General features: G+C 39.5%; 3 protein-coding genes and 1 pseudogene across 4 annotated transcripts; all 4 read right to left on the bottom strand.

Annotated features, from left to right (window-relative positions):
- Positions 1–1,281: 1,281 nt before the first annotated feature.
- On the bottom strand, positions 1,282–2,767 carry LOC135616630 (uncharacterized). The gene is made up of 2 exons (XM_065116012.1): positions 2,486–2,767; positions 1,282–1,990 (listed from the first exon to the last, which is right to left on the bottom strand). The coding sequence occupies exons 1-2, from the start codon at positions 2,732–2,734 to the stop codon at positions 1,514–1,516; spliced, it is 726 nt and encodes a 241-aa protein (XP_064972084.1). The 5' UTR covers positions 2,735–2,767; the 3' UTR covers positions 1,282–1,513.
- A 1,321-nt stretch (positions 2,768–4,088) lies between these two features.
- LOC103990734 (large ribosomal subunit protein mL54) lies at positions 4,089–9,782 on the bottom strand. Its single transcript, XM_065116008.1, has 2 exons — positions 9,667–9,782; positions 4,089–4,704 (listed from the first exon to the last, which is right to left on the bottom strand). Exon 2 carries the CDS (start codon positions 4,671–4,673, stop codon positions 4,281–4,283), a length of 393 nt encoding a protein of 130 aa, XP_064972080.1. The 5' UTR covers positions 4,674–4,704; positions 9,667–9,782; the 3' UTR covers positions 4,089–4,280.
- LOC135616629 (large ribosomal subunit protein mL54-like) lies at positions 4,711–9,801 on the bottom strand. Of its 2 annotated transcripts, XM_065116010.1 has the most exons (3): positions 9,667–9,743; positions 8,398–8,504; positions 4,711–7,504 (listed from the first exon to the last, which is right to left on the bottom strand). In XM_065116010.1, the coding sequence occupies exon 3, from the start codon at positions 7,471–7,473 to the stop codon at positions 7,081–7,083; it is 393 nt and encodes a 130-aa protein (XP_064972082.1). In that variant the 5' UTR covers positions 7,474–7,504; positions 8,398–8,504; positions 9,667–9,743; the 3' UTR covers positions 4,711–7,080. The 2 variants fall into 2 exon arrangements, with proteins under 2 accessions (XP_064972082.1, XP_064972081.1); XM_065116009.1 differs by lacking the exon at positions 8,398–8,504 and having other exon boundaries at positions 9,667–9,801.
- Positions 9,802–22,225: 12,424 nt separating this feature from the next.
- LOC135616298 (large ribosomal subunit protein mL54-like) lies at positions 22,226–24,491 on the bottom strand (annotated as a pseudogene).
- Between the last annotated feature and the right edge of the window lie 1,393 nt (positions 24,492–25,884).

The following is a 25,884-nucleotide window of genomic DNA, read 5'->3' as shown; positions in this document are numbered from 1 at the left end:
CGAAAGATGTCCTCTTTTCTTTTTTTTTTCCCCTCAAATGATGCTTCTATTTTAAATAATATCAAAAATATCATTAGGGTGCAAAGATATTGAAAATACTATAAAACTACTAAGAAACATGTAAGTGATTTTATATTGTATCTTTAAGTTTATAGTCAGTTTGGGAAGATCAATAGTCCAATTGGATTATTTATAATATTTTAAATATATTTTTTAGTATTTTTATTAGATAGTCAAAATACGCGAAACAAATTATAACATTCACTTGAACCAAAATTAGATGGAATAATTAATATCTTAGGGCTAGTAAGGGATATTTTTAGTTTTACTCAAAATAGAGATACCATTTGAAAAAAAATTAAAAATATGGTACTTTTGAAAAAACAAAAAAATTCAGAAAAAATAGCTAAAAATGTAAAGAGATGATGTTGAAATTTTAAAAAAATAGAGATATTATATATATGATAAGAAATAAAACTTGGTTGTATCTCATATTCTTTATTTATCTTTATATTTTATTAAAAATTTGAGAATTTGTCTGAAATTATATATATTAATTTTAATAAAATATTTCCATGGTCTTAGATACATTGTGGCACGTTGTTGCTTTTAATAAAATATTTTATTTTTGGCACACAGAAAGAGAGAGAGAGAGAGAGAGAGAGAGAAAGAGAGAGGTACATCCCAAGGAAAACTAATATATAATCTTATGACACACCCAACTGTCATTTTAGTGGGCCCGCTTGGTTTGGTTTTGACCGTTCTTTATTGATGGCGGGTGGGGCCCGATTCGTTTTCGTGGCGTCAGCTACTCACGCGCGGGAAGAGAACAAATGGCTGCATTAATTGACTCGCCACGTGTCACGATCAGGCGCCCTTCTTCCTGCATTAAATGTCGGATAGGGACATCCGTCATTTATTACAGACAGAGTATGCAACAGTCTTTTTAAGTTGAGCTGACGGCAGACGACGACATCCCTTTTCACCAATTAAAAAAAGCAAGAAAAATATTAATATAAATAATTATTTTCAAATATTAATTTATTTTTAAGATATATATTTACTGCATTAAAATGATTGCAGGGAAAGTCCCATTCAATTATTTAGTTGGTTACAGTAGTCTGTCCCATTCCTTGTGATTGTTACGCGTCCTTTTGGAGGCCTCCATTAAGGCTTCCGCTGTACAGTCTCCGCACCCGCATGGCTATGTGCAAACACCACCAACCAAGCAAATCACCGGTGAAGGGTTGCATCAAGAAGAAGGTTGCATCCTGTGACAAGTGAGATTTGAACCCCCAAAATTTAATGGCAGGTTTAATGCCCAGAGAAAGGGCAGAACAAACTGCTGCACGATGATCTCATCTCACGGTGGAACACCATGAACCGAGAACAAATTCTTACAGTCGCCAAAAATGGAGAGGCCTTTCTTCCTTTTTTTGACCCTTGTAGTAGTAATCGTCTTCTACGCTCGGGAATCGAAGATTTGGGTCTTGTTCTCGCTTCTGTGCAGGTTTCAGTGGGATGGGAGGGAGGAGTTGAGGTCGATGCGCGGCTTCTTCTTGAGGTCGTTCACCGGCACATGCGCCGCGCACCTGGGGCACCTGGGCTCCGCCTTGGAGACGAGCACGTAGAGGAGGCACACCGGGCAGGTGGCCACCGCCATGGTGCTTCCCGCGGCGCCGACCTCGTCCGGCGAGGTCGGCGCCCGACGCTTGGTCGAGGCGGCGGAGGAGGAGGAGGAGGAGGAGGTGGTGGTGGAAGAGGGGGGCGGGGACGCGGGGTCGGTGGTGGCGACGAGGCGCGACTCCCGCTCCAGCGCCGACTTGACCTTCTCCAGGGTGCAGACGCTCTGGTACTCGGCGGAGGGTGACGCCAGCTCGAGGGCGAGAGAGGCGACGGACGGCGACGGCGACGGCGGCGACAGGTTAAGGTCGTGCAGATGGCGGGGAGCGGGATCGGGGTCCCGCCGTTCGAGACTCGCCTTCCCGGACTGCAACCATGGGAATCGAGATGCTCTTAGTCGAATCAAAGCAAGAATGAACTAGGACGACTCAAATCGGCGACTTCGACATGAGTTCATGGGGAAAAAAAGGATTCTTTCTCATCGAAACAGCTTCTTTGACGGATCGAAAGACCAAAAACAGAACCTTTTATTACAATTAAATATGCATCGAAAGCGCGAGCGACAACTAAATAATTAGGGCGCGGAATCGGCGGGGAATAGGAGATCCAGTACGAGATAAAATGGATGCGGATGTACGATCCACAGAATCGTTCGTTTGGGATCAAAAGCAAGAGAATCCTTGGTGCTTCGGACTCGAAGGACCACAGCAATCCGCACCGACGACAATCGATTCAACGAAACGATCCAAAGAGGGGAAAAAAGGAGAACCTAAATCTTGGAATCAATGAAGGCCAGATCAGATTGGAATTCCAACAAGCGACGCGACGAACAGTGAATTGAGCTACGAGCAGCGACACATACCGGGAGGTCGATGCGGGTCGGCCAGCCGGCGGGGACATGGAGCTGTAGATCCACGTCGCCGGCTCCGCCGCCGCCGCCGCCGCCAAGCAAGTCCCGGGTGACGAGCTCGCTCTCTCCATCCGCTTCCTCCTCGTATGCCCCGAGGGTTGTCGCCAAGGAGCTCACCTCCGCAGCCATCCCCACGTCTATTTTCTCTGCGAGTCCTGCAGCGAACAGCGCAAAAGAGAGGGGAGAGGAGAGGTAAGTCATAGAGAGGCGGTAACTGTGGCGAGGCCACCTACGTATTTATAGACGTCAAGCTTCAAAGTAACTCGTGGTGATGAGATTAAATGAACAGTTAATTATGTAGCGGTGTTCATGTTATCATGTGTCGCAAATAAATGCTGCTTGATTCCATGACAACATGCCAAGGAGTAAATAATAATAATTTTATTTTGGCCAACTATTTCGAGTAGTTGACTAGATGGGCGTAGTTATCAGAATCAGATTCTATAAATAAATATATATATATATATATATATATGTATATATATATATATGTATATATTTATATGTATGTATATGTATATATATTTATATGTATATATATATGTATATGTATATATATATACATAGATGTATATATATATATATGTATATGTATATATATTTATATGTATATATGTATATATATATATATGCTAATTACAGGTAAATCTTTATTTTCTAAATAAAATCGAGTTATAAAATGGGTATTTGAGTAATATCATCATTGAGTAATATTAAATGGGTACCTAATCTCTAATTAAGCAGGGAAAAAAAAGTGAAGTTATATAATTAAAATAAATATATAAATTAATTTATATAAGATGATGATAATGTGAATATGACATGTAGATTATAATCAACACAATATGTTTGTCGATTAGCATCGATAAGATTCTGTTGCTATTGTCACAAGCACATATATTCAACATGTATAACATAAATAATGTGTTCATTGCTATTGTCACAAGCACATATATTCAACATGTATAACATAAATAATGTGTTCATTGCTATTGTCACAAGCACATATATTCAACATGTATAACATATATAATGTGTTCATATCAAAGCCTATTTTCAACAGATCGAAACTGAAGTAAACAAATATAACATCCCTAATTAGTCTCACGTCGAAAGTGAGCAGGATTAAGATTGACTTATAAGGGTCTGATGAGTTTACTATTATAAATTTCAACTTAAGTATTTTGATCAGTGATTTAGATCAAACGAAATTAAATAAATCATCGGGTTGTGACAACAAAGATAAAAAATAAATCATTGATAAATCTTTACAAATATAAATCGGTTATAGACTAATCATTACCGATACTAATATGATGCTAATAGACCATTTGAAAAGTTCTCCTACAAGAATCACTAATTATTTTTTTTTGCCCATGCAAGCATTTAGTGTAGAACTGTTTACAAGCTTTGCTCTTCACCAAATTCTTCAATCTGCTGAGTTAAAACACATCATCATAACCATACAATTCCAAACTCAATTTGTTGCCCTGAACTCATTCCAAAACAGTTGCTGAATATTTATGGCCCCTTTGGAACCTAACACACACACACACAATACAAGTGATTCTGCCTTCTCATAGTATAAATTCCATGGAAAATAATTTAGTTGCATCATGACAATGTCATGAGAAACCACTACAAACTGGATTATACCGCAGAGTGAAGCTTAACAAATGACATTTCTAAACATAACGGGATTACACTGCAGAAAACAGCCAACAATGGCAACATCCTAGTATAAACTTCATTTTTTAGCTCTGGCAGCATTGTTTCCCTCGATTCGGGCACGGTTATCCAGCTTCACGAAGCGTTTAAGGTCTTCAAATGGGAGAGATTCCGAGTCCTTCCGCCGCAGTTCACTCAGCGTTGGGCGTTTGTCTAGCAAGCGCCACAGCCAGTCTGGGTGCTCAGAATCGGGCATTATCTTCGGATCAGTACCATCCTTGAGGATATTGGCTCCAACGACTGTTGTGCTCTTTACTTCATGGCTCATAAGTGAAGCTTTAGGCGCATCATTAGCGCCACCTTTTGGGCCCTTCTTTCCCTTGCCACTAGCTATTGCGAACCCTCTCACACCCACCAATTGAGCAGCCCTGTTAGTGATGCTGATTCGCCTTGAAAACCAAATGCAACTCATTGCTATAATTGTCTACTTTGTGTCAATTTTGCTGCAGACAGGCATGGTCAAATACAGATATTTATGATATGAATCTGACTTGAATCACCAATCAAATAACATTTCCACAGGTATAACACAAAGGTGTGGAACATAATTGAATTAGGTAGAGTTTTCATCAATATAGCAGAATAGTATGAATAACTCAACCATTCTTTAAATACAAACTAAATAGATAAGAATCAAGTATTTCATCTTTCACTGTATGTCAAAAATAACAGGAGGATATTTAACCAGGATGGCAAACACAAAAATGTTCCAATCTCGCAAAATGGTTTCCAGTCTGTAAGTGTTCCACTCCGGTCAGAAATAACAGGAGGATCTTTAACCAAGATGGCAAACACAAAAGAGTTCCACTCTGGTAACAATGTCTGCTAGAAGCAATGTGCACACGAAATGGTTCTTAAAATACAAACTAAATGAATTAGAATAATATATTTCACTTTTCGAGCATGAAAATATAACAAGAGATTCATCATCAACTAGGATGGCCAATTAGAAGAAAACCACAAAGAAGCACCAAAATGATCTACTCTAACAAATTAATATCTACTGCAGCAGAACACTTGAACTGAAAATCTTCATATTTTTTTTATTCCTCACAAAATTATTAGCATCTTGACAGGTCTCACAAAAACCCACACACACACCAAGGCCATCATCTAGGGAATAGAGGTGTGATTCATTCAAGGTAAACATGAAAATATACAAAGTATGCCCTTCAAAAACAATCTACAAGACTCAACTTTTTCAAGATATAAAAGCTCTTTTCTCCCTTCATCCATAACAAAAGAAAAAGAACCTGATCTAAACCCCAAAACAACAAAATCACCAAGGACAATCAGAAGGCAAATGACCAAGGACAAGACTCAACTATGAAGATTAAATAGTTGGCTCATAAAAAATTCTAATAAAAAATTGATCAAGAGTCAAGTCAAGATAGACGACATGCATAATCCCAGATTTATTGTCAAAACAAAAAATTAAATCTCTAAAAATAATAAAAAATAAAATTCAGATTTAATGAACAATGATCCTTATCGACCTTGAAGTATACGATCGAATGGTTGATCCTAAACTGAGATCCCATGAGTTGGGCATGGATACACTAATTATTGCTATCCAATCTTACATTTTTTAAGACAAAAATTCGATTTAAATCTTAATTGTATTACACATTCTATTAAGATAACAATAAAAGCTCAACGTTTCAATTTCCATAATGCATTCTGTAATATTCAACTTTATATTTAAAAGCATAATATATTATTCTATTATGTTATATCGGTCATTTGCTGAGGGTTGGGTTTTGGCCCAATTATCTGATAACTATCGACCCATTAAGCCAATTTAGCAGGATGACACGGTGTTCTTCCATCGGACGTTGTCCTTTCTCACATTAGCTAAATTAGGTTAACTTCCTTCTCTGCAATAAATAGGAGCGAGCGGTGGGTTTGAACCCCTCGCCGCTTTCAAAGCCGCTTCCGGATCGATTGGAGCAGCGACGTCGAGCGTTTGGGAGTTCCCAAGAGATGAGGGCGAAGGTAAATATTTGATGTTTCCCTCTGTTCATTCTGCTTTAATCGTTCTTTCACTTGCGATTGTTTTGTTTCTGAAGGCATATTAGCTTCTTATTTTCTTTATAGCGGTTCAAATCGTAATAGAGTAGCATCGTTTGGCGATCTGATAGCAGGCTGTCGAGAGTTCTCTTTGATCTTTTAGTGTTTCAGATTACGACGAGATTCTATACAATGATTGGTTTCCCCTTGGTCTCTCTTTTTCTCATTTGGTTAAACGCATCATTGTTTATGCGGGCAGATCTTGTGTTTCTATTGCTAATAAAACTCCACGTACCGTATGATGAAGAGACTCATCCCTTGTCCATCTCATGTCTAGAAGTTGAGCCGGCATAAGAATCATCAAATCCATACCGAACACACGCAAAGTTGTTGTCTTTGTACGCATATGTCGGTTAGGTTGTACTTGAACCTAAACGTTATTTAGAAGGACCTTTTCTTATAACTTCTAATCTGAATGTTTTTCTTTTAATAGGATCATATATTTATCCATTTTATCATCGTTTTGTATCAACATAACTAATCTAACTAAGCCAATGTAAGCTAGGCAGATGCACTTTGTGCTGATAAGATTTGTTCTTGAATAGATACTTTAGGTTTTGTTAATTGAGTGTTAATTTAGTTGATACTTAATAGCTTGGAATTTGATTGTATTTTGTGTTGAACTAAATTGCATATGCCACGCAAAGTTTCACCTCTATCATTAACCTCTCTCACTATATGTCTTTGTCGCTTTTAATGTAATATTCATTTGTATTAGTTTATAATATTACCTTGTCTTAGTATAAACTTCAATTTTTAGCTCTGGCAGCATTGTTTCCCTCGATTCGGGCACGGTTATCCAGCTTCACGAAGCGTTTAAGGTCTTCAAATGGGAGAGATTCCGAGTCCTTCCGCCGCAGTTCACTCAGCGTTGGGCGTTTGTCGAGCGAGCGCCACAGCCAGTCTGGGTACTCAGAATCGGGCATTATCTTCAGATCAGTACCATCCTTGAGGATATTGGCTCCAACGACTGTTGTGCTCTTTACTTCATGGCTCATAAGTGAAGCTTTAGGCGCATCATTAGAGCCACCTTTCGGGCCCTTCTTTCCCTTGCCACTAGCTATTGCGAACCCTCTCACACCCACCAATTGAGCAGCCCTGTTAGTGATGCTGATTCGCCTTGAAAACCTCATGCAACTCATTGCTATATTTGTCTACTTTGTGTCAATTTTGCTGCAGACAGGCATGGTCAAATACAGATATTTATGATATGAATCTGACTTGAATCACCAATCAAATAACATTTCCACGGGTATAACACAAAGGTGTGGAACATAATTGAATTAGGTAGAGTTTTCATCAATATAGCAGAATAGTATGAATAACTCAACCATTCTTTAAATACAAACTAAATAGATAAGAATCAAGTATTTCATCTTTCACTGTATGTCAAAAATAACAAGAGGATATTAACTAGGATGGCAAACACAAAAATATTCCACTCTCGTAAAATGGTTTCCAGTCTGTAAGTGTTCCACTCCGATCAGAAATAACAGGAGGATCTTTAACCAAGATGACAAACACAAAAGAGTTCCACTCTGGCAACAATGTCTGCTAGAAGCAATGTGCACACGAAATGGTTCTTAAAATACAAACTAAATGGATTAGAATAATATATTTCACTTTTCGAGCATGAAAATATAACAAGAGATTCATCATCAACTAGGATGGCCAATTAGAAGAAAACCACAAAGAAGCACCAAAATGATTACTCTAACAAATTAATATCTGCTGCAGCAGAGCACTTGAACTGAAAATCTTCATATTTTTTTGATGCCTTAAAAAAATTATAAGCATCTTGACAGGTCTCACAAAAACCCACACACACACACACAAAGGCCATCATCTAGGGAATAGAGGTGTGATCCATTCAAGGTAAACATGAAAATATCTAAAGTATGCCCTTCAAAAACAATCTACAAGACTCAAAATTTTCAAGACATAAAAGTTCTTTTCTCCCTTGATCCACAACAAAAGAAAAAAAAAACCTGATCTAAACCCCAAAACAACAAAATCACCCAAGGACAATTAGAAGTCAAATGACCAAGAACATGATCGTTCTTTACCTTCGCCCTAATCTCTTCAGAACTCCTAACCCCCCTCCCTCTATTCACCTAGAGCAGCTTTGAGTCCAAATAATGTGAAAGCAAGCTTATGCACTCCTATTTATCACCTGAGAAGAAAGCAAACCCTAATTGTATTTTAGTTATTTTAATAAGCAAAAATTTGCAAATCGTAAGATGGGCAGACCCATCCTGGTTGAAGAGGCCTGTAAGCCAGGTATCGACTCATAAAATTAGGCAGGATCGAGACAGATTCCTAATCTCTACACACCAACAATGGGCAAAATGCCTTTGATTGTTATATTCTCAATTATAATTGATAACCCTATCAATAAGTCAATTTACACATCTATTATTACAAAATTCGTTCAGAACATATGTGTTCCTTTATAAATTTATATAGAACATATTAACACATACTGTCTCACTAACCTGCAAGGCAACAATTAACTATCCAACTGCAACAAAATATTGACTCCGATGTCTAAGTGGGTTGACAAAAAGAAATAGGAGTAGGAACAGGAAGGGCCAAGAAAAAAAGAAAGAGCCTCATCAAGCTTTGACAAACTCATGAAAGGTTATGTTGACAACCATGAGATCCACATACCTAACCACTCCCCTCTTCTGTTATGTTTCTTACAAAATCCTCAATTGCTATTTTATCTTCCTCCGTTGTTTGGAGAAAATAATAAAAGGGAAAAAACTGAAACTCTTACCCCAATTAGCCGACCATGGCCAATGCCATGCCGCTTATAACCTATAACCTTGCGAAAACATCTATCGAAAACAGAGAACCCCAAAAGAAGGTTTAGCATTGTTCTGTTACATCCATATTGTTTAATTAACAAGTCCATCATAACCAAAGCAACCGATAAATGCAGTAAACAGTTACAAAGATCGCTTGAGATATAATAAGATAAGATGGTGTCAAGTTAGATATTAAAGAAAAGCTTAGAAGCGATGGGAATAATAGAAGAAGAAAGAAATCAGCATATCTCACACCTCAATATCGCAAAGCAGATTCAAGGATGGGGTTCTCGGTGAAAAGGAAAAGCTTCAATAAACAACAATGTGTTTAACCGAGAAAGGAAAACCAATAATCACGATTCTAACCCTAAAACTCAAAGACAAAGATCTCGATAGCCTGCCTACTTCATTACGATTGGAACCGCAATAAAGAAAATAAAACCCAAATCTGCCTTCCGAGACTACAAATCGCAAGCGAAAGAACAATGAAAGCGGAATGATCGAAAGACAAGATCAAATCTTTACCTACGCCCTCATCTCTTCGGAACTCCTCGCGAACCCTCGACGATCTCCGTCGGTGCTCCTCTCACCTGAAGCGAAAACGGGGTGACTCGCCAAGGAAGCCAACCCTAAGGATAATCTAGTCAATGTGGAAATTACTCGTAGGATGGATGGATGGATGGACGGACACGATGCCATCTTGTTAGAATGGGCCAATGGGCTGAGGGTTGTCTCAGATAATTGGGTTGGTTTGGTCCCAAAATCCTTAAATATCTATCTTGCAATTGGGATTAGTATATTTATCCCTATAAATTTATATAGAACATATATGTTCCTGTAGAAGCTCTTACACCAATTAACCGGTCATGGCCAATGCCATGCCGCTTATAACCAATAACCTTGTACCTCTATCGAAAACAGAGAAACCCAAAAATAAGGTTTAGCAGGAAGAATTAAATACCAGGAAAAATGAAAAGTTATCTGATCCAGTGATTTAAAAAGCGCTAGGCGCCAAAAGGCGCCAAGGTCCACAAACGCCCGAGGCGCTAGGCGCTCGCCCGAGTGAAGCGAGACGCTAAAATATAAAAATATATAATATAATTAATAATTTTAAATAAATAAAAATTAATAATATTAAAATTAAAATAATATATTATTAATCTATTAACAGAAAATTAATCATCGAGGAAGCAGCGGCGAGCGGCGACAGCAACAGCGGCGAGCGGCGACAACAGCAGCGGCGAGCGGTGGCAACAGCAGCGACGAGCGGCAGCGGGAAAGGGAAAGGAAGCGCAAGGCATGAGCAGCGGGAGGGCTCGCGGGAGGCGCGAGCAGCGGGAGGGCTCGAGGGAGGCGCGAGCAGCGGGAAGGCTCGCGGGAGGGATCGCAGGAGGCGCGAGCAGCGACAGGGCTCGCGGGAGGCACGAGCAGCGGGAGGGCTCGCGGGAGGCGCGAGCAGCGAGAGGGCTCAAGGGAGGCGCGAGCAACGGGAAGGCTCGCGGGAGGCACGAGCAACGGGAAGGCTCGCGGGAGGCGCGAGCAACGAGAGGGCTCGCGGGAGGCGCGAGCAGCGACAGCGGCGAGCAACGGCAGCGGGAGCAGGAGCGACGAGCAGCGACAGCGGCGAGCAACGGCAGCGGGAGCAGGAGCGACGAGCAGCGAGATCGCGATCGGGATCGGGATCAGCAGCGGCAGCAAGTTAGGGTTGGGTAAGGGTTAGGGTTGGGGGTATATTGGTTTAGTTGGTTCGATTGAACCAACTAACAACCGAACCAGGACCGAACCAGACCTAAAAATCTGGTTCGGTCGCCTGGTTTAACCCAGGCGCTCGCCCGACGCCTGGGCTCGGGCGAGCGCCTAGGCGGCACCTCTTTGAAGTGAGACGCCTGAACATGAAGCGAGGCGCTCAGGCCTCGCCTCGCCTCGCCCGAGCGCCTAGGCGAGCGCCCGAGCGCCTAGGCGAGCGCCCGAGCGCCTATTGAAATCACTGATCTGATCCATACAAATTTTCATCCATATAAAAAAAAGTCAAGAAGGTTCATCACTTCGATCACTCCCCTCGTTCTCCTACTCCTCCTAACCTGACAAGACAATATTATAAACTAATACAAATAAATATTACACTAAAGCGACAAAGACATGTAGTGAGAGAGGTTAAAGATAGAGGTGAAACTTTGCGTGGCATCCGCAATTTAGTTCAACACAAAATACAATCAAATTCCAAGCTATTAAGTATCAACTAAATTAACAAAACCACAGCAAAACCTAAAGTATATATTCAAGAACAAATCTTATCAGCACAAAGTGCATCTACCTAGCTTACATTGGCTTAGTTAGATTAGTTATGCTGATACAAAACGATGATAAAATGGATAAATATATGATCCTATTAAAAGAAAAACATTCAGATTGGAAGTCATAAGAAAAGGTCCCGCTAAATAACGTTTAGGTTTAGGTACAACCTAACCGACAAATACGCACAAAGACAACAACTTTGCGTGTGTTCGGTACGGATTTGATGATTCTTATGCTGGCTCAACTTAGACATGAGATGGACAAGGGATGAGTCTCTTCATCATACGGTACATGGAGTTTTGTTAGCAATAGAAACACAAGATCTGACCACGTAAACAACGATGCGTTTAACCAATGAGGAAAAGAGAGAACAAGGGGAAACCAATCATTGTATAGAATCTCGTCGCAATCCCAAACACTAAAAGATCAAAGGGAACTCTCGACAGCCTGCTATCAAATCGCCAAACGATGCTACTCTATTACGATTTGAACCGTTAAAAAGAAAATAAGAAGCTAATATGCCTTCAGAAACAAAACAATCGCAAGCAAAGGAACGATTAAAGCAGAATGAACAGAGGGAAATATCAAATATTTACCTTCGCCCTCATCTCTTGGGAACTCCCAAATCTCTGTCGCTGCTCCAATCGACTTTCTCCTCTCCGGAAGCGGCTTCGATAGCCGGTAAGGATTCAACCCCTTCGCCCGCTCCTATTTGTAAGCAGAGAAGGAAAACGTAGGATGGACGAACCGCATGCCATCCTATTAGATTGGGTTAAAGGGCCAACAGTTCTAAGATAATTGGGCCGAATTGAGCCGAAACCCAACCCTCATTAAACGACCGATATAACATAATAAATTTGGGATTAGCATATTAACCCCTATAAATTTACTATAACGTAATAATTTCTCAAAATATTAGCAAAATATCCATCCAATAACGTTATTATTCACATTTTGTATTGCGATTGACGTTAGTTTGTTTGAATTTAAAAATATATAAAAACATACATTATATATAATTATCTCATTTTCTAAAATATCATTAAAGGGTATTTATATCAATTAAACTTTCAATTATTAGTTCCATGCCAAGCAACCAAGTAAATACCAATTTCCAAGTTAATTAGTAATTCCACATATGTATATATATGTATATATATATATATTATATTATATATATACATACACATATACATACACATACAGCTAAAACGAATGTGAAAAGGGTTTGGATCAAATGATTAGAAAAACCAAGGAAATACTTTAGAAGTCTCCGATAGAAACATACATATTATTGGGCATTGTCACCAAAACTCATGAACTCTCAGCATCAGTGAGATAATTTAGTTGCATCATGACAATGTCATGAGAAACCACTACAAACTCGACTATACCACAAAGTGAAGGTTAACAAGTGACATTACTAAACATAACAGGATTACACGGCGGAGAACAGCCAACAATGGCAACATCCTAGTATAAACTTCAATTTTTAGCTCTAACAGCATTGATTTCCTTGATTCGAGCATGGTTATCCAACTTCACGAAGCGTTTAAGGTCTTCAAATGGGAGAGATTCCGAGTCCTTCCACCGCAGTTCACTCAGTGTTGGGCGTTTGTCGAGCAAGCACCACAGCCAGTCTAGGTACTCAGAATCGGGCACTATCTTCGGATCAGTACCATCCTGGAGGATATTGGCTCCAACGACTGTTGTGCTCCTTTTACTTCATGGCTCATAAGTGAAGCTTTAGGCGCATCATTAGCGCCACCTTTCGGGCCCTTCTTTCTCTTGCCACTAGCTATTGCGAACCCTCTCACACCCTACCTCGACTTCGAACACCGATGGTATTTTCAAGTACAACCTAACCGACAAGGGGAAACCAATCTTTGTATAGAATGTCGTCGCAATCCCAAACCCTAAAAGATCAAAGGGAACTCTCGGCAGCCTGCTATCATATCGTCAAACGATGCTACTCTATTACGATTTGAACCGCTATAAAGAAAATAAGAAGCTAATATTTGAACACAATCGCAAGCGAAAGAATGATTAAAGCAGAATGAGGGAAAGATCAAATATTTACCTTCGCCCTCATCTCTTGGGAACTCCCAAACGCTCGACGTCGCTGCCCCAATAGATCCGGAAGCGGCTTTGAAAGCGGCGAGGGGTTCAAACCCACCGCTCGCCCCTACTTATTGCAGCGAAGGAAGCTAACCTAATTTAGCTAATGTGAGTACACCGTGTAATCATGCTTAATAGGGTTAATGGGCCTACAGTTATCAGAAAATTGGGCCAAATTTGGCCCAAATCCAACTCTCAGCAAATGAGTTGGGATTAGCAATATAACAAATTTGGGATTAGCATATTAACCCCTATAAATTTAATATAACGTAATAATTTCTCAAAATATTTACAAAACATCCATCCAATAACATTATTGTTTGAATTTAAAAAAATATAAAAGCATACATTATATAAAATTATCACATTTACTAAAATATCATTAAAGGGTATTTATGTCAATTGAACTTTCAATTATTAGTTCAATGCCAATCAACCAAGTAAATATTAATTTCCAAGTTAAAGAGAAAATCCATATACATATAGCCCGAGCTAAAAGAAATTTGAAAAGGGTTTAGATCAAAAGGTTAGAAAAAGCAAGAAAATACTTTAGAAGTCTCCGATAGAAACATACAAATTATTGGGCATTGTCACCGAAACTCATGAACTCTCAGCATCATGACAATGTCATGAGAAATCATTACAAAATGACATTTCTAAACATAACGGGATTACACTGCAGAGAACAACCAACAATGGCAACATTCTAGTATAAACTTCAATTTTTAGCTCTGGCAGTATTGTTTCCCTCGATTCGGGCACGGTTATCCAGCTTCACGAAGCGTTTAAGGTCTTCAAATGGGAGAGATTCCGAGTCCTTCCATCGCAGTTCACTCAGTGTTGGGCGTTTGTCGAGCAAGCACCACAGCCAGTCTGGGTACTCAGAATCGGGCACTATCTTCGGATCAGTACCATCCTGGAGGATATTGGCTCCAACGACTGTTGTGCTCCTTTTAATTCATGGCTCATAAGTGAAGCTTTAGGCGCATCATTAGCGCTACCTTTCGGGCCCTTCTTTCCCTTGCCACTAGCTATTGCGAACCCTCTCACACCCTACCTCGACTTCGAACACCGATGGTATTTTCAAGTACAACCTAAACGACAAGGGGAAACCAATCTTTGTATAGAATGTCGTCGCAATCCCAAACCCTAAAAGATCAAAGGGAACTCTCGGCAGCCTGCTATCATATCGTCAAACGATGCTACTCTATTACGATTTGAACCGCTATAAAGAAAATAAGAAGCTAATATTTGAACACAATCGCAAGCGAAAGAATGATTAAAGCAGAATGAGGGAAAGATCAAATATTTACCTTCGCCCTCATCTCCTGGGAACTCCCAAACGCTCGACGTCGCTGCCCCAATCGATCCGGAAGCGGCTTCGAAAGCGGCGAGGGGTTCAAACCCACCGCTCGCCCCTACTTATTGCAGCGAAGGAAGCTAACCTAATTTAGCTAATGTGAGTACACCGTGTAATCATGCTTAATAGGGTTAATGGGCCTACAGTTATCAGAAAATTGGGCCAAATTTGGCCCAAATCCAACTCTCAGCAAATGAGTTGGGATTAGCAATATAACAAATTTGGGATTAGCATATTAACCCCTATAAATTTAATATAACGTAATAATTTCTCAAAATATTTACAAAACATCCATCCAATAACATTATTGTTTGAATTTAAAAAAAATATAAAAGCATACATTATATATAATTATCACATTTACTAAAATATCATTAAAGGGTATTTATGTCAATTGAACTTTCAATTATTAGTTCAATGCCAATCAACCAAGTAAATATTAATTTCCAAGTTAAAGAGAAAATCCATATACATATAGCCCGAGCTAAAAGAAATTTGAAAAGGGTTTAGATCAAAAGGTTAGAAAAAGCAAGAAAATACTTTAGAAGTCTCCGATAGAAACATACAAATTATTGGGCATTGTCACCGAAACTCATGAACTCTCAGCATCATGACAATGTCATGAGAAATCATTACAAAATGACATTTCTAAACATAACGGGATTACACTGCAGAGAACAACCAACAATGGCAACATTCTAGTATAAACTTCAATTTTTAGCTCTGGCAGCATTGTTTCCCTCGATTCGGGCACGGTTATCCAGCTTCACGAAGCGTTTAAGGTCTTCAAATGGGAGAGATTCCGAGTCCTTCCACCGCAGTTCACTCAGTGTTGGGCGTTTGTCGAGCAAGCACCACAGCCAGTCTGGGTACTCAGAATCGGGCACTATCTTCGGATCAGTACCATCCTGGAGGATATTGGCTCCAACGACTGTTGTGCTCCTTTTACTTCATGGCTCATAAGTGAAGCTTTCGGCGCATCATTAGCGCCACCTTTCGGGCCCTTCTTTCCCTTGCCACTAGCTATTGCGAACCCTCTCACACCCTACCTTGACTTCGAACACCGATGGTATTTTCAAGTACAACCTAACCGACAAGGGGAAACCAATCTTTGTATAGAATGTCGTCGCAATCCCAAACCCTAAAAGATCAAAGGGAACTCTCGGCAGCCTACTATCATATCGTCAAACGATGCTACTCTATTACGATTTGAACCGCTATAAAGAAAATAAGAAGCTAATATTTGAACACAATCGCAAGCGAAAGAATGATTAAAGCAGAATGAGGGAAAGATCAAATATTTACCTTCGCCCTCATCTCCTGGGAACTCCCAAACGCTCGACGTCGCCGCTGCCACAATCGATCCGGAAGCGGCTTCGAAAGCGGCGAGGGGTTCAAACCCACCGCTCGCCCCTACTTATTGCAGCGAAGGAAGCTAACCTAATTTAGCTAATGTGAGTACACCGTGTAATCATGCTTAATAGGGTTAATGGGCCTACAGTTATCAGAAAATTGGGCCAAATTGGGCCCAAATCCAACTCTCAGCAAATGAGTTGGGATTAGCAATATAAAAAATTTGGGATTAGCATATTAACCCCTATAAATTTAATATAACGTAATAATTTCTCAAAATATTTACAAAACATCCATCCAATAACATTATTGTTTGAATTTAAAAAAATATAAAAGCATACATTATATATAATTATCACATTTACTAAAATATCATTAAAGGGTATTTATGTCAATTGAACTTTCAATTATTAGTTCAATGCCAATCAACCAAGTAAATATTAATTTCCAAGTTAAAGAGAAAATCTATATACATATAGCCCGAGCTAAAAGAAATTTGAAAAGGGTTTAGATCAAAAGGTTAGAAAAAGCAAGAAAATACTTTAGAAGTCTCCGATAGAAACATACAAATTATTGGGCATTGTCACCGAAACTCATGAACTCTCAGCATCATGACAATGTCATGAGAAATCATTACAAAATGACATTTCTAAACATAACGGGATTACACTGCAGAGAACAACCAACAATGGCAACATTCTAGTATAAACTTCAATTTTTAGCTCTGGCAGCATTGTTTCCCTCGATTCGGGCACGGTTATCCAGCTTCACGAAGCGTTTAAGGTCTTCAAATGGGAGAGATTCCGAGTCCTTCCACCGCAGTTCACTCAGTGTTGGGCGTTTGTCGAGCAAGCACCACAGCCAGTCTGGGTACTCAGAATCGGGCACTATCTTCGGATCAGTACCATCCTAGAGGATATTGGCTCCAACGACTGTTGTGCTCCTTTTACTTCATGGCTCATAATTGAAGCTTTAGGCGCATCATTAGCGCCACCTTTCGGGCCCTTCTTTCCCTTGCCACTAGCTATTGCGAACCCTCTCACACCCTACCTCGACTTCGAACACCGATGGTATTTTCAAGTACAACCTAACCGACAAGGGGAAACCAATCTTTGTATAGAATGTCGTCGCAATCCCAAACCCTAAAAGATCAAAGGGAACTCTCGGCAGCCTGCTATCATATCGTCAAACGATGCTACTCTATTACGATTTGAACCGCTATAAAGAAAATAAGAAGCTAATATTTGAACACAATCGCAAGCGAAAGAATGATTAAAGCAGAATGAGGGAAAGATCAAATATTTACCTTCGCCCTCATCTCCTGGGAACTCCCAAACGCTCGACGTCGCCGCTGCCCCAATCGATCCGGAAGCGGCTTCGAAAGCGGCGAGGGGTTCAAACCCACCGCTCGCCCCTACTTATTGCAGCGAAGGAAGCTAACCTAATTTAGCTAATGTGAGTACACCGTGTAATCATGCTTAATAGGGTTAATGGGCCTACAGTTATCAGAAAATTGGGCCAAATTGGGCCCAAATCCAACTCTCAGCAAATGAGTTGGGATTAGCAATATAAAAAATTTGGGATTAGCATATTAACCCCTATAAATTTAATATAACGTAATAATTTCTCAAAATATTTACAAAACATCCATCCAATAACATTTTTGTTTGAATTTAAAAAAATATAAAAGCATACATTATATATAATTATCACATTTACTAAAATATCATTAAAGGGTATTTATGTCAATTGAACTTTCAATTATTAGTTCAATGCCAATCAACCAAGTAAATATTAATTTCCAAGTTAAAGAGAAAATCCATATACATATAGCCCGAGCTAAAAGAAATTTGAAAAGGGTTTAGATCAAAAGGTTAGAAAAAGCAAGAAAATACTTTAGAAGTCTCCGATAGAAACATATAAATTATTGGGCATTGTCACCGAAACTCATGAACTCTCAGCATCATGACAATGTCATGAGAAATCATTACAAAATGACATTTCTAAACATAACGGGATTACACTGCAGAGAACAACCAACAATAGCAACATTCTAGTATAAACTTCAATTTTTAGCTCTGGCAGCATTGTTTCCCTCGATTCGGGCACGGTTATCCAGCTTCACGAAGCGTTTAAGGTCTTCAAATGGGAGAGATTCCGAGTCCTTCCACCGCAGTTCACTCAGTGTTGGGCGTTTGTCGAGCAAGCACCACAGCCAGTCTGGGTACTCAGAATCGGGCACTATCTTCGGATCAGTACCATCCTGGAGGATATTGGCTCCAACGACTGTTGTGCTCCTTTTACTTCATGGCTCATAAGTGAAGCTTTAGGCGCATCATTAGCGCCACCTTTCGGGCCCTTCTTTCCCTTGCCACTAGCTATTGCGAACCCTCTCACACCCTACATCGACTTCGAACACCGATGGTATTTTCAAGTACAACCTAACCGACAAGGGGAAACCAATCTTTGTATAGAATGTCGTCGCAATCCCAAACCCTAAAAGATCAAAGGGAACTCTCGGCAGCCTGCTATCATATCGTCAAACGATGCTACTCTATTACGATTTGAACCGCTATAAAGAAAATAAGAATCTAATATTTGAACACAATCGCAAGCGAAAGAATGGTTAAAGCAGAATGAGGGAAAGATCAAATATTTACCTTCGCCCTCATCTCCTGGGAACTCCCAAACGCTCGACGTCGCCGCTGCCCCAATCGATCCGGAAGCGGCTTTGAAAGCGGCGAGGGGTTCAAACCCACCGCTCGCCCCTACTTATTGCAGCGAAGGAAGCTAACCTAATTTAGCTAATGTGAGTACACCGTGTAATCATGCTTAATAGGGTTAATGGGCCTACAGTTATCAGAAAATTGGGCCAAATTGGGCCCAAATCCAACTCTCAACAAATGAGTTGGGATTAGCAATATAACAAATTTGGGATTAGCATATTAACCCCTATAAATTTAATATAACGTAATAATTTCTCAAAATATTTACAAAACATCCATCCAATAACATTTTTGTTTGAATTTAAAAAAATATAAAAGCATACATTATATATAATTATCACATTTACTAAAATATCATTAAAGGGTATTTATGTCAATTGAACTTTCAATTATTAGTTCAATGCCAATCAACCAAGTAAATATTAATTTCCAAGTTAAAGAGAAAATCCATATACATATAGCCCGAGCTAAAAGAAATTTGAAAAGGGTTTAGATCAAAAGGTTAGAAAAAGCAAGAAAATACTTTAGAAGTCTCCGATAGAAACATATAAATTATTGGGCATTGTCACCGAAACTCATGAACTCTCAGCATCATGACAATGTCATGAGAAATCATTACAAAATGACATTTCTAAACATAACGGGATTACACTGCAGAGAACAACCAACAATAGCAACATTCTAGTATAAACTTCAATTTTTAGCTCTGGCAGCATTGTTTCCCTCGATTCGGGCACGGTTATCCAGCTTCACGAAGCGTTTAAGGTCTTCAAATGGGAGAGATTCCGAGTCCTTCCACCGCAGTTCACTCAGTGTTGGGCGTTTGTCGAGCAAGCACCACAGCCAGTCTGGGTACTCAGAATCGGGCACTATCTTCGGATCAGTACCATCCTGGAGGATATTGGCTCCAACGACTGTTGTGCTCCTTTTACTTCATGGCTCATAAGTGAAGCTTTAGGCGCATCATTAGCGCCACCTTTCGGGCCCTTCTTTCCCTTGCCACTAGCTATTGCGAACCCTCTCACACCCTACATCGACTTCGAACACCGATGGTATTTTCAAGTACAACCTAACCGACAAGGGGAAACCAATCTTTGTATAGAATGTCGTCGCAATCCCAAACCCTAAAAGATCAAAGGGAACTCTCGGCAGCCTGCTATCATATCGTCAAACGATGCTACTCTATTACGATTTGAACCGCTATAAAGAAAATAAGAATCTAATATTTGAACACAATCGCAAGCGAAAGAATGATTAAAGCAGAATGAGGGAAAGATCAAATATTTACCTTCGCCCTCATCTCCTGGGAACTCCCAAACGCTCGACGTCGCCGCTGCCCCAATCGATCCGGAAGCGGCTTTGAAAGCGGCGAGGGGTTCAAACCCACCGCTCGCCCCTACTTATTGCAGCGAAGGAAGCTAACCTAATTTAGCTAATGTGAGTACACCGTGTAATCATGCTTAATAGGGTTAATGGGCCTACAGTTATCAGAAAATTGGGCCAAATTGGGCCCAAATCCAACTCTCAACAAATGAGTTGGGATTAGCAATATAACAAATTTGGGATTAGCATATTAACCCCTATAAATTTAATATAACGTAATAATTTCTCAAAATATTTACAAAACATCCATCCAATAACATTATTGTTTGAATTTAAAAAAATATAAAAGCATACATTATATATAATTATCATATTTACTAAAATATCATTAAAGGGTATTTATGTCAATTGAACTTTCAATTATTAGTTCAATGCCAATCAACCTAGTAAATATTAATTTCCAAGTTAAAGAGAAAATCCATATACATATAGCCCGAGCTAAAAGAAATTTGAAAAGGGTTTAGATCAAAAGGTTAGAAAAAGCAAGAAAATACTTTAGAAGTCTCCGATAGAAACATACAAATTATTGGGCATTGTCACCGAAACTCATGAACTCTCAGCATCATGACAATGTCATGAGAAATCATTACAAAATGACATTTCTAAACATAACGGGATTACACTGCAGAGAACAACCAACAATGGCAACATTCTAGTATAAACTTCAATTTTTAGCTCTGGCAGCATTGTTTCCCTCGATTCGGGCACGGTTATCCAGCTTCACGAAGCGTTTAAGGTCTTCAAATGGGAGAGATTCCGAGTCCTTCCACCGCAGTTCACTCAGTGTTGGGCGTTTGTCGAGCAAGCACCACAGCCAGTCTGGGTACTCAGAATCGGGCACTATCTTCGGATCAGTACCATCCTAGAGGATATTGGCTCCAACGACTGTTGTGCTCCTTTTACTTCATGGCTCATAAGTGAAGCTTTAGGCGCATCATTAGCGTCACCTTTCGGGCCCTTCTTTCTCTTGCCACTAGCTATTGCGAACCCTCTCACACCCTACCTCGACTTCGAACACCGATGGTATTTTCAAGTACAACCTAACCGACAAGGGGAAACCAATCTTTGTATAGAATGTCGTCGCAATCCCAAACCCTAAAAGATCAAAGGGAACTCTCGGCAGCCTGCTATCATATCGTCAAACGATGCTACTCTATTACGATTTGAACCGCTATAAAGAAAATAAGAAGCTAATATTTGAACACAATCGCAAGCGAAAGAATGATTAAAGCAGAATGAGGGAAAGATCAAATATTTACCTTCGCCCTCATCTCCTGGGAACTCCCAAACGCTCGACGTCGCCGCTGCCCCAATCGATCCGGAAGCGGCTTCGAAAGCGGCGAGGGGTTCAAACCCACCGCTCGCCCCTACTTATTGCAGCGAAGGAAGCTAACCTAATTTAGCTAATGTGAGTACACCGTGTAATCATGCTTAATAGGGTTAATGGGCCTACAGTTATCAGAAAATTGGGCCAAATTGGGCCCAAATCTAACTCTCAGCAAATGAGTTGGGATTAGCAATATAAAAAATTTGGGATTAGCATATTAACCCCTATAAATTTAATATAACGTAATAATTTCTCAAAATATTTACAAAACATCCATCCAATAACATTTTTGTTTGAATTTAAAAAAATATAAAAGCATACATTATATATAATTATCACATTTACTAAAATATCATTAAAGGGTATTTATGTCAATTGAACTTTCAATTATTAGTTCAATGCCAATCAACCAAGTAAATATTAATTTCCAAGTTAAAGAGAAAATCCATATACATATAGCCCGAGCTAAAAGAAATTTGAAAAGGGTTTAGATCAAAAGGTTAGAAAAAGCAAGAAAATACTTTAGAAGTCTCCGATAGAAACATACAAATTATTGGGCATTGTCACCGAAACTCATGAACTCTCAGCATCATGACAATGTCATGAGAAATCATTACAAAATGACATTTCTAAACATAACGGGATTACACTGCAGAGAACAACCAACAATGGCAACATTCTAGTATAAACTTCAATTTTTAGCTCTGGCAGCATTGTTTCCCTCGATTCGGGCACGGTTATCCAGCTTCACGAAGCGTTTAAGGTCTTCAAATGGGAGAGATTCCGAGTCCTTCCACCGCAGTTCACTCAGTGTTGGGCGTTTGTCGAGCAAGCACCACAGCCAGTCTGGGTACTCAGAATCGGGCACTATCTTCGGATCAGTACCATCCTGGAGGATATTGGCTCCAACGACTGTTGTGCTCCTTTTACTTCATGGCTCATAAGTGAAGCTTTAGACGCATCATTAGCGCTACCTTTCGGGCCCTTCTTTCCCTTGCCACTAGCTATTGCGAACCCTCTCACACCCACCAATCGAGCAGCCTTGTTAGTGATGCTGATTCCCCTTGAAAACCTCATGCAACTCATTGCTATATTTGTCTCCTTTGTCTCAATTTTGCTGTAGACAGGCATGGTCAAATACAGATATTTATGATATGAATATGACTTGAATCACCAGTCTAATAACATTTCCACGGGTACAACACAAAAGTGTAGAACATAATTGAATTAGGTAGAGTTTTCATCAATATAGCAGAATAGTCTGAATAACTCAACCATTCTTTAAATACAAACTAAATAGATGAGAATCAAGTATTTCATCTTTCACTGCATGTCAGAAATAACACGAGGATCTTTAACCAGGATGGCAAACACAAAAGTGTTCCACTCTCGCAAAATGGTTTCCACTCTACAAGTGTTCCACTCCGATCAGAAATAACAAGAAGACCTTTAACCAGGATGGCAAACACAAAAGAGTTCCACTCTGGCAACAATGTCTGCTAGATGTAGTGTGCACACAAAATGGTTCTTAAAATACAAACTAAATGGATTAGAATAATATATTTCACTTTTCGAGCATGAAAATATAACAAGAGATTCATCATCAACTAGGATGGCCAATTAGAAGAAAACTACAAAGAAGCACCAAAATGATCTACTCTAACAAATTAATATCTGCTGCAGCAGAGCACTTGAACTAAAAATCTTCATATTTTTTTGATGCCTCAAAAAATTATAAGCATCTTGACATATCTCACAAAAACCCACACACACACCAAGGCCATCATCTTGGGAATAGAGGTGTGATTCATTCAAGGTAAACATGAAAATATCTAAAGTATGCCCTTCAAAAACAATCTACATGACTCAAATTTTTCAAGATATAAAAGTTCTTTTCTCCCTTGATCCACAACAAAAGAAAAAAAAAACTTGATCTAAACCCCAAAACAACAAAATCACCAAGGACAATCAGAAGGCAAATGACCAAGGACAAGATCGTTCTTTACCATCGCCCTAATCTCTTCAGAACTCCTGATCCCCCTCCCTCTATTCACCTGGAGCGGCTTTGAGTCCAGGTAATGTGAAAGCAGGCTTATGCACTCCTATTTATCACCTGAGAAGAAAGCAAACCCTAATAGTATTTTAGTCATTTTGACAAGCAGAAATTTGCAAATCGTAAGATGGGCAGACCCATCCTGGTTGAATGGATAAATATATGATCCTATTAAAAGAAAAACATTCAGATTGGATGTCATAGTCCCGCTAAATAACGTTTAGGTTCAAGTACAACCTAACCGACATATACGCACAAAGACAACAACTTTGCGTGTGTTCGGTACGGATTTCATGATTCTATGCCGGCTCAACTTCTAGACATGAGATGGACAAGGGATGAGTCTCTTCATCATACGGTACGTGGAGTTTTGTTAGCAATAGAAATACAAGATCTGCCCGCGTAAACAATGATGCGTTTAACAAAACGAGGAAAAGAGAGAACAAGGGGAAACCAATCTTTGTATAGAATGTCGTCGCAATCCCAAACCCTAAAAGATCAAAGGGAACTCTCGGCAGCCTGCTATCAGATCGCCAAACGATTCTACTCTATTATGATTTGAATTGCTATAATGAAAATAAGAAGCTAATATGCCTTCAGAAACAACACACTCGTAAGCGAAAGAACGATTAAAGCAGAATGAACAGAGGGAAAGATCAAATATTTACCTTCGCCCGCATCTCTTGGGAACTCCCAAACGCTCGACGTCGCTGCTCCAATCGATCCGAAAGCGGCATGGGGTTCAAACCCACCACCGCTCGCTCCTATTTATTGCAGAGAAGGAAGCTAACCTAATTTAGCTAATGTGAGGAAGGAAAACGTCCGATGAAAGAACACCATGTCATCCTGCTAAATTGGGTTAATGGGCCGACAGTTATCAGATATTTGGGCCAAATTGGGCCAAAACCCAACCGTCAGCAAATGACCAATATAACATAATAAATTTGGGATTAGCATATTGAGCCCCATAAATTTAATATAAAGTAATAATTTCTCAAAATATTAACAATAATCATCCAAATAATTGACTTATTTTTGTATGCATGCATGTAGGCAGAGGTTTCACAGCACTACTGCTTTGCTCCTTTCATGCAGTAGTACTATTCTCTCTCTAGATTGGTTCAGATGTCTGTGTATGTTTTCCTACTTAGGCATTGCTGTAGATCTTTTGTTGCAGAAGTGTCCTCTGCAACAGTTCTCACTGTCAAGCTTAGATGCATGGCATTCATCCAAAGCAAGAAGGTTATCACAGTCAAAACCATCTCATAATTCTCAGCCATCAAACAAGAAGCTAAGCATTTGATTGGAGTGCCATCTCCACTTCTACACAGAGAATTGGGATCATATTAAGGGATCACCAGCCAACATTAAGTTGAGGAAGATGGATCATACGGACTCAAAAAAGAAGGTATGCAGAAATACTTCACAAGAGTTCACAGAAGAGGTTGCGGATTTAGGAAGTAGAACAGTTCATATATGGCTATTGACAACAGTGAGATCACAAACTAGTACTATGATCCACAATGGAAATGGAAGGCTGCATCTTTCCGATGGATTTGGTCATCCATTCCATCTCTGTGATGATGACCTCTTCGGCAATTTGACTTGTTAGTATCTGTAAGAAGCATTTGTGATTTGGTAGTTGGTTTCGATCAATGTGTGTTGGCAGGCCTATCTTAGTTAACTCTCTGAATATTTGAAGAATCATGTTCTATATTCATAGCCAAATGCATCAATTATAGGTATTACGGTATCGAAGTTTGACTACTTAATAACAACAATAATAAAAAGTAACTAGGCCAAGAACGCATTGTAATTAAAGCAGAAAATTGAAGGTTCAAAAATGATTAGAAGATATAATATCCTTAAAGATGGAAACGTTAAAGGAATAAGTACGAGAAAATATCATGAGCACAATATGTTCGATATAATATTTGTGTATATTTGTGTCTTTCGATTTTGTTCATTCTTTACATGGCATGTAGAGGACTATCAGACCATCTTACTTTTGTAAATACAAATTATGTGTCATCGTTAAGTAAAGATAAAATTTTCAAGAACATATTATCTAACCACGATTATATTGGGAGTCTTTTAGCTCCGCTGAGTAATACAAAGTGTAAGCCTC

Source organism: Musa acuminata, chromosome BXJ2-7 (assembly GCF_036884655.1).
Source record: "Musa acuminata AAA Group cultivar baxijiao chromosome BXJ2-7, Cavendish_Baxijiao_AAA, whole genome shotgun sequence".
In the NCBI taxonomy this organism is placed as follows: domain Eukaryota; kingdom Viridiplantae; phylum Streptophyta; class Magnoliopsida; order Zingiberales; family Musaceae; genus Musa; species Musa acuminata.
This window is presented reverse-complemented; position numbering and strand designations above follow the sequence as displayed.

What these genes read in the sequence shown, in the direction of transcription:
- LOC103990734 (XM_065116008.1), bottom strand. Translation starts at nt 4,673, where the DNA reads ATGAGTTGCATTTGGTTTTCAAGGCGAATCAGCATCACTAACAGGGCT.
- LOC135616629 (XM_065116009.1), bottom strand. Translation starts at nt 7,473, where the DNA reads ATGAGTTGCATGAGGTTTTCAAGGCGAATCAGCATCACTAACAGGGCT.
- LOC135616630 (XM_065116012.1), bottom strand. Translation starts at nt 2,734, where the DNA reads ATGACTTACCTCTCCTCTCCCCTCTCTTTTGCGCTGTTCGCTGCAGGA. An exon ending in CGACCCGCATCGACCTCCCG is followed by an intron (nt 1,991 to 2,485) that starts GTATGTGTCGCT and finishes CCATGGTTGCAG; the next exon opens with TCCGGGAAGGCGAGTCTCGA.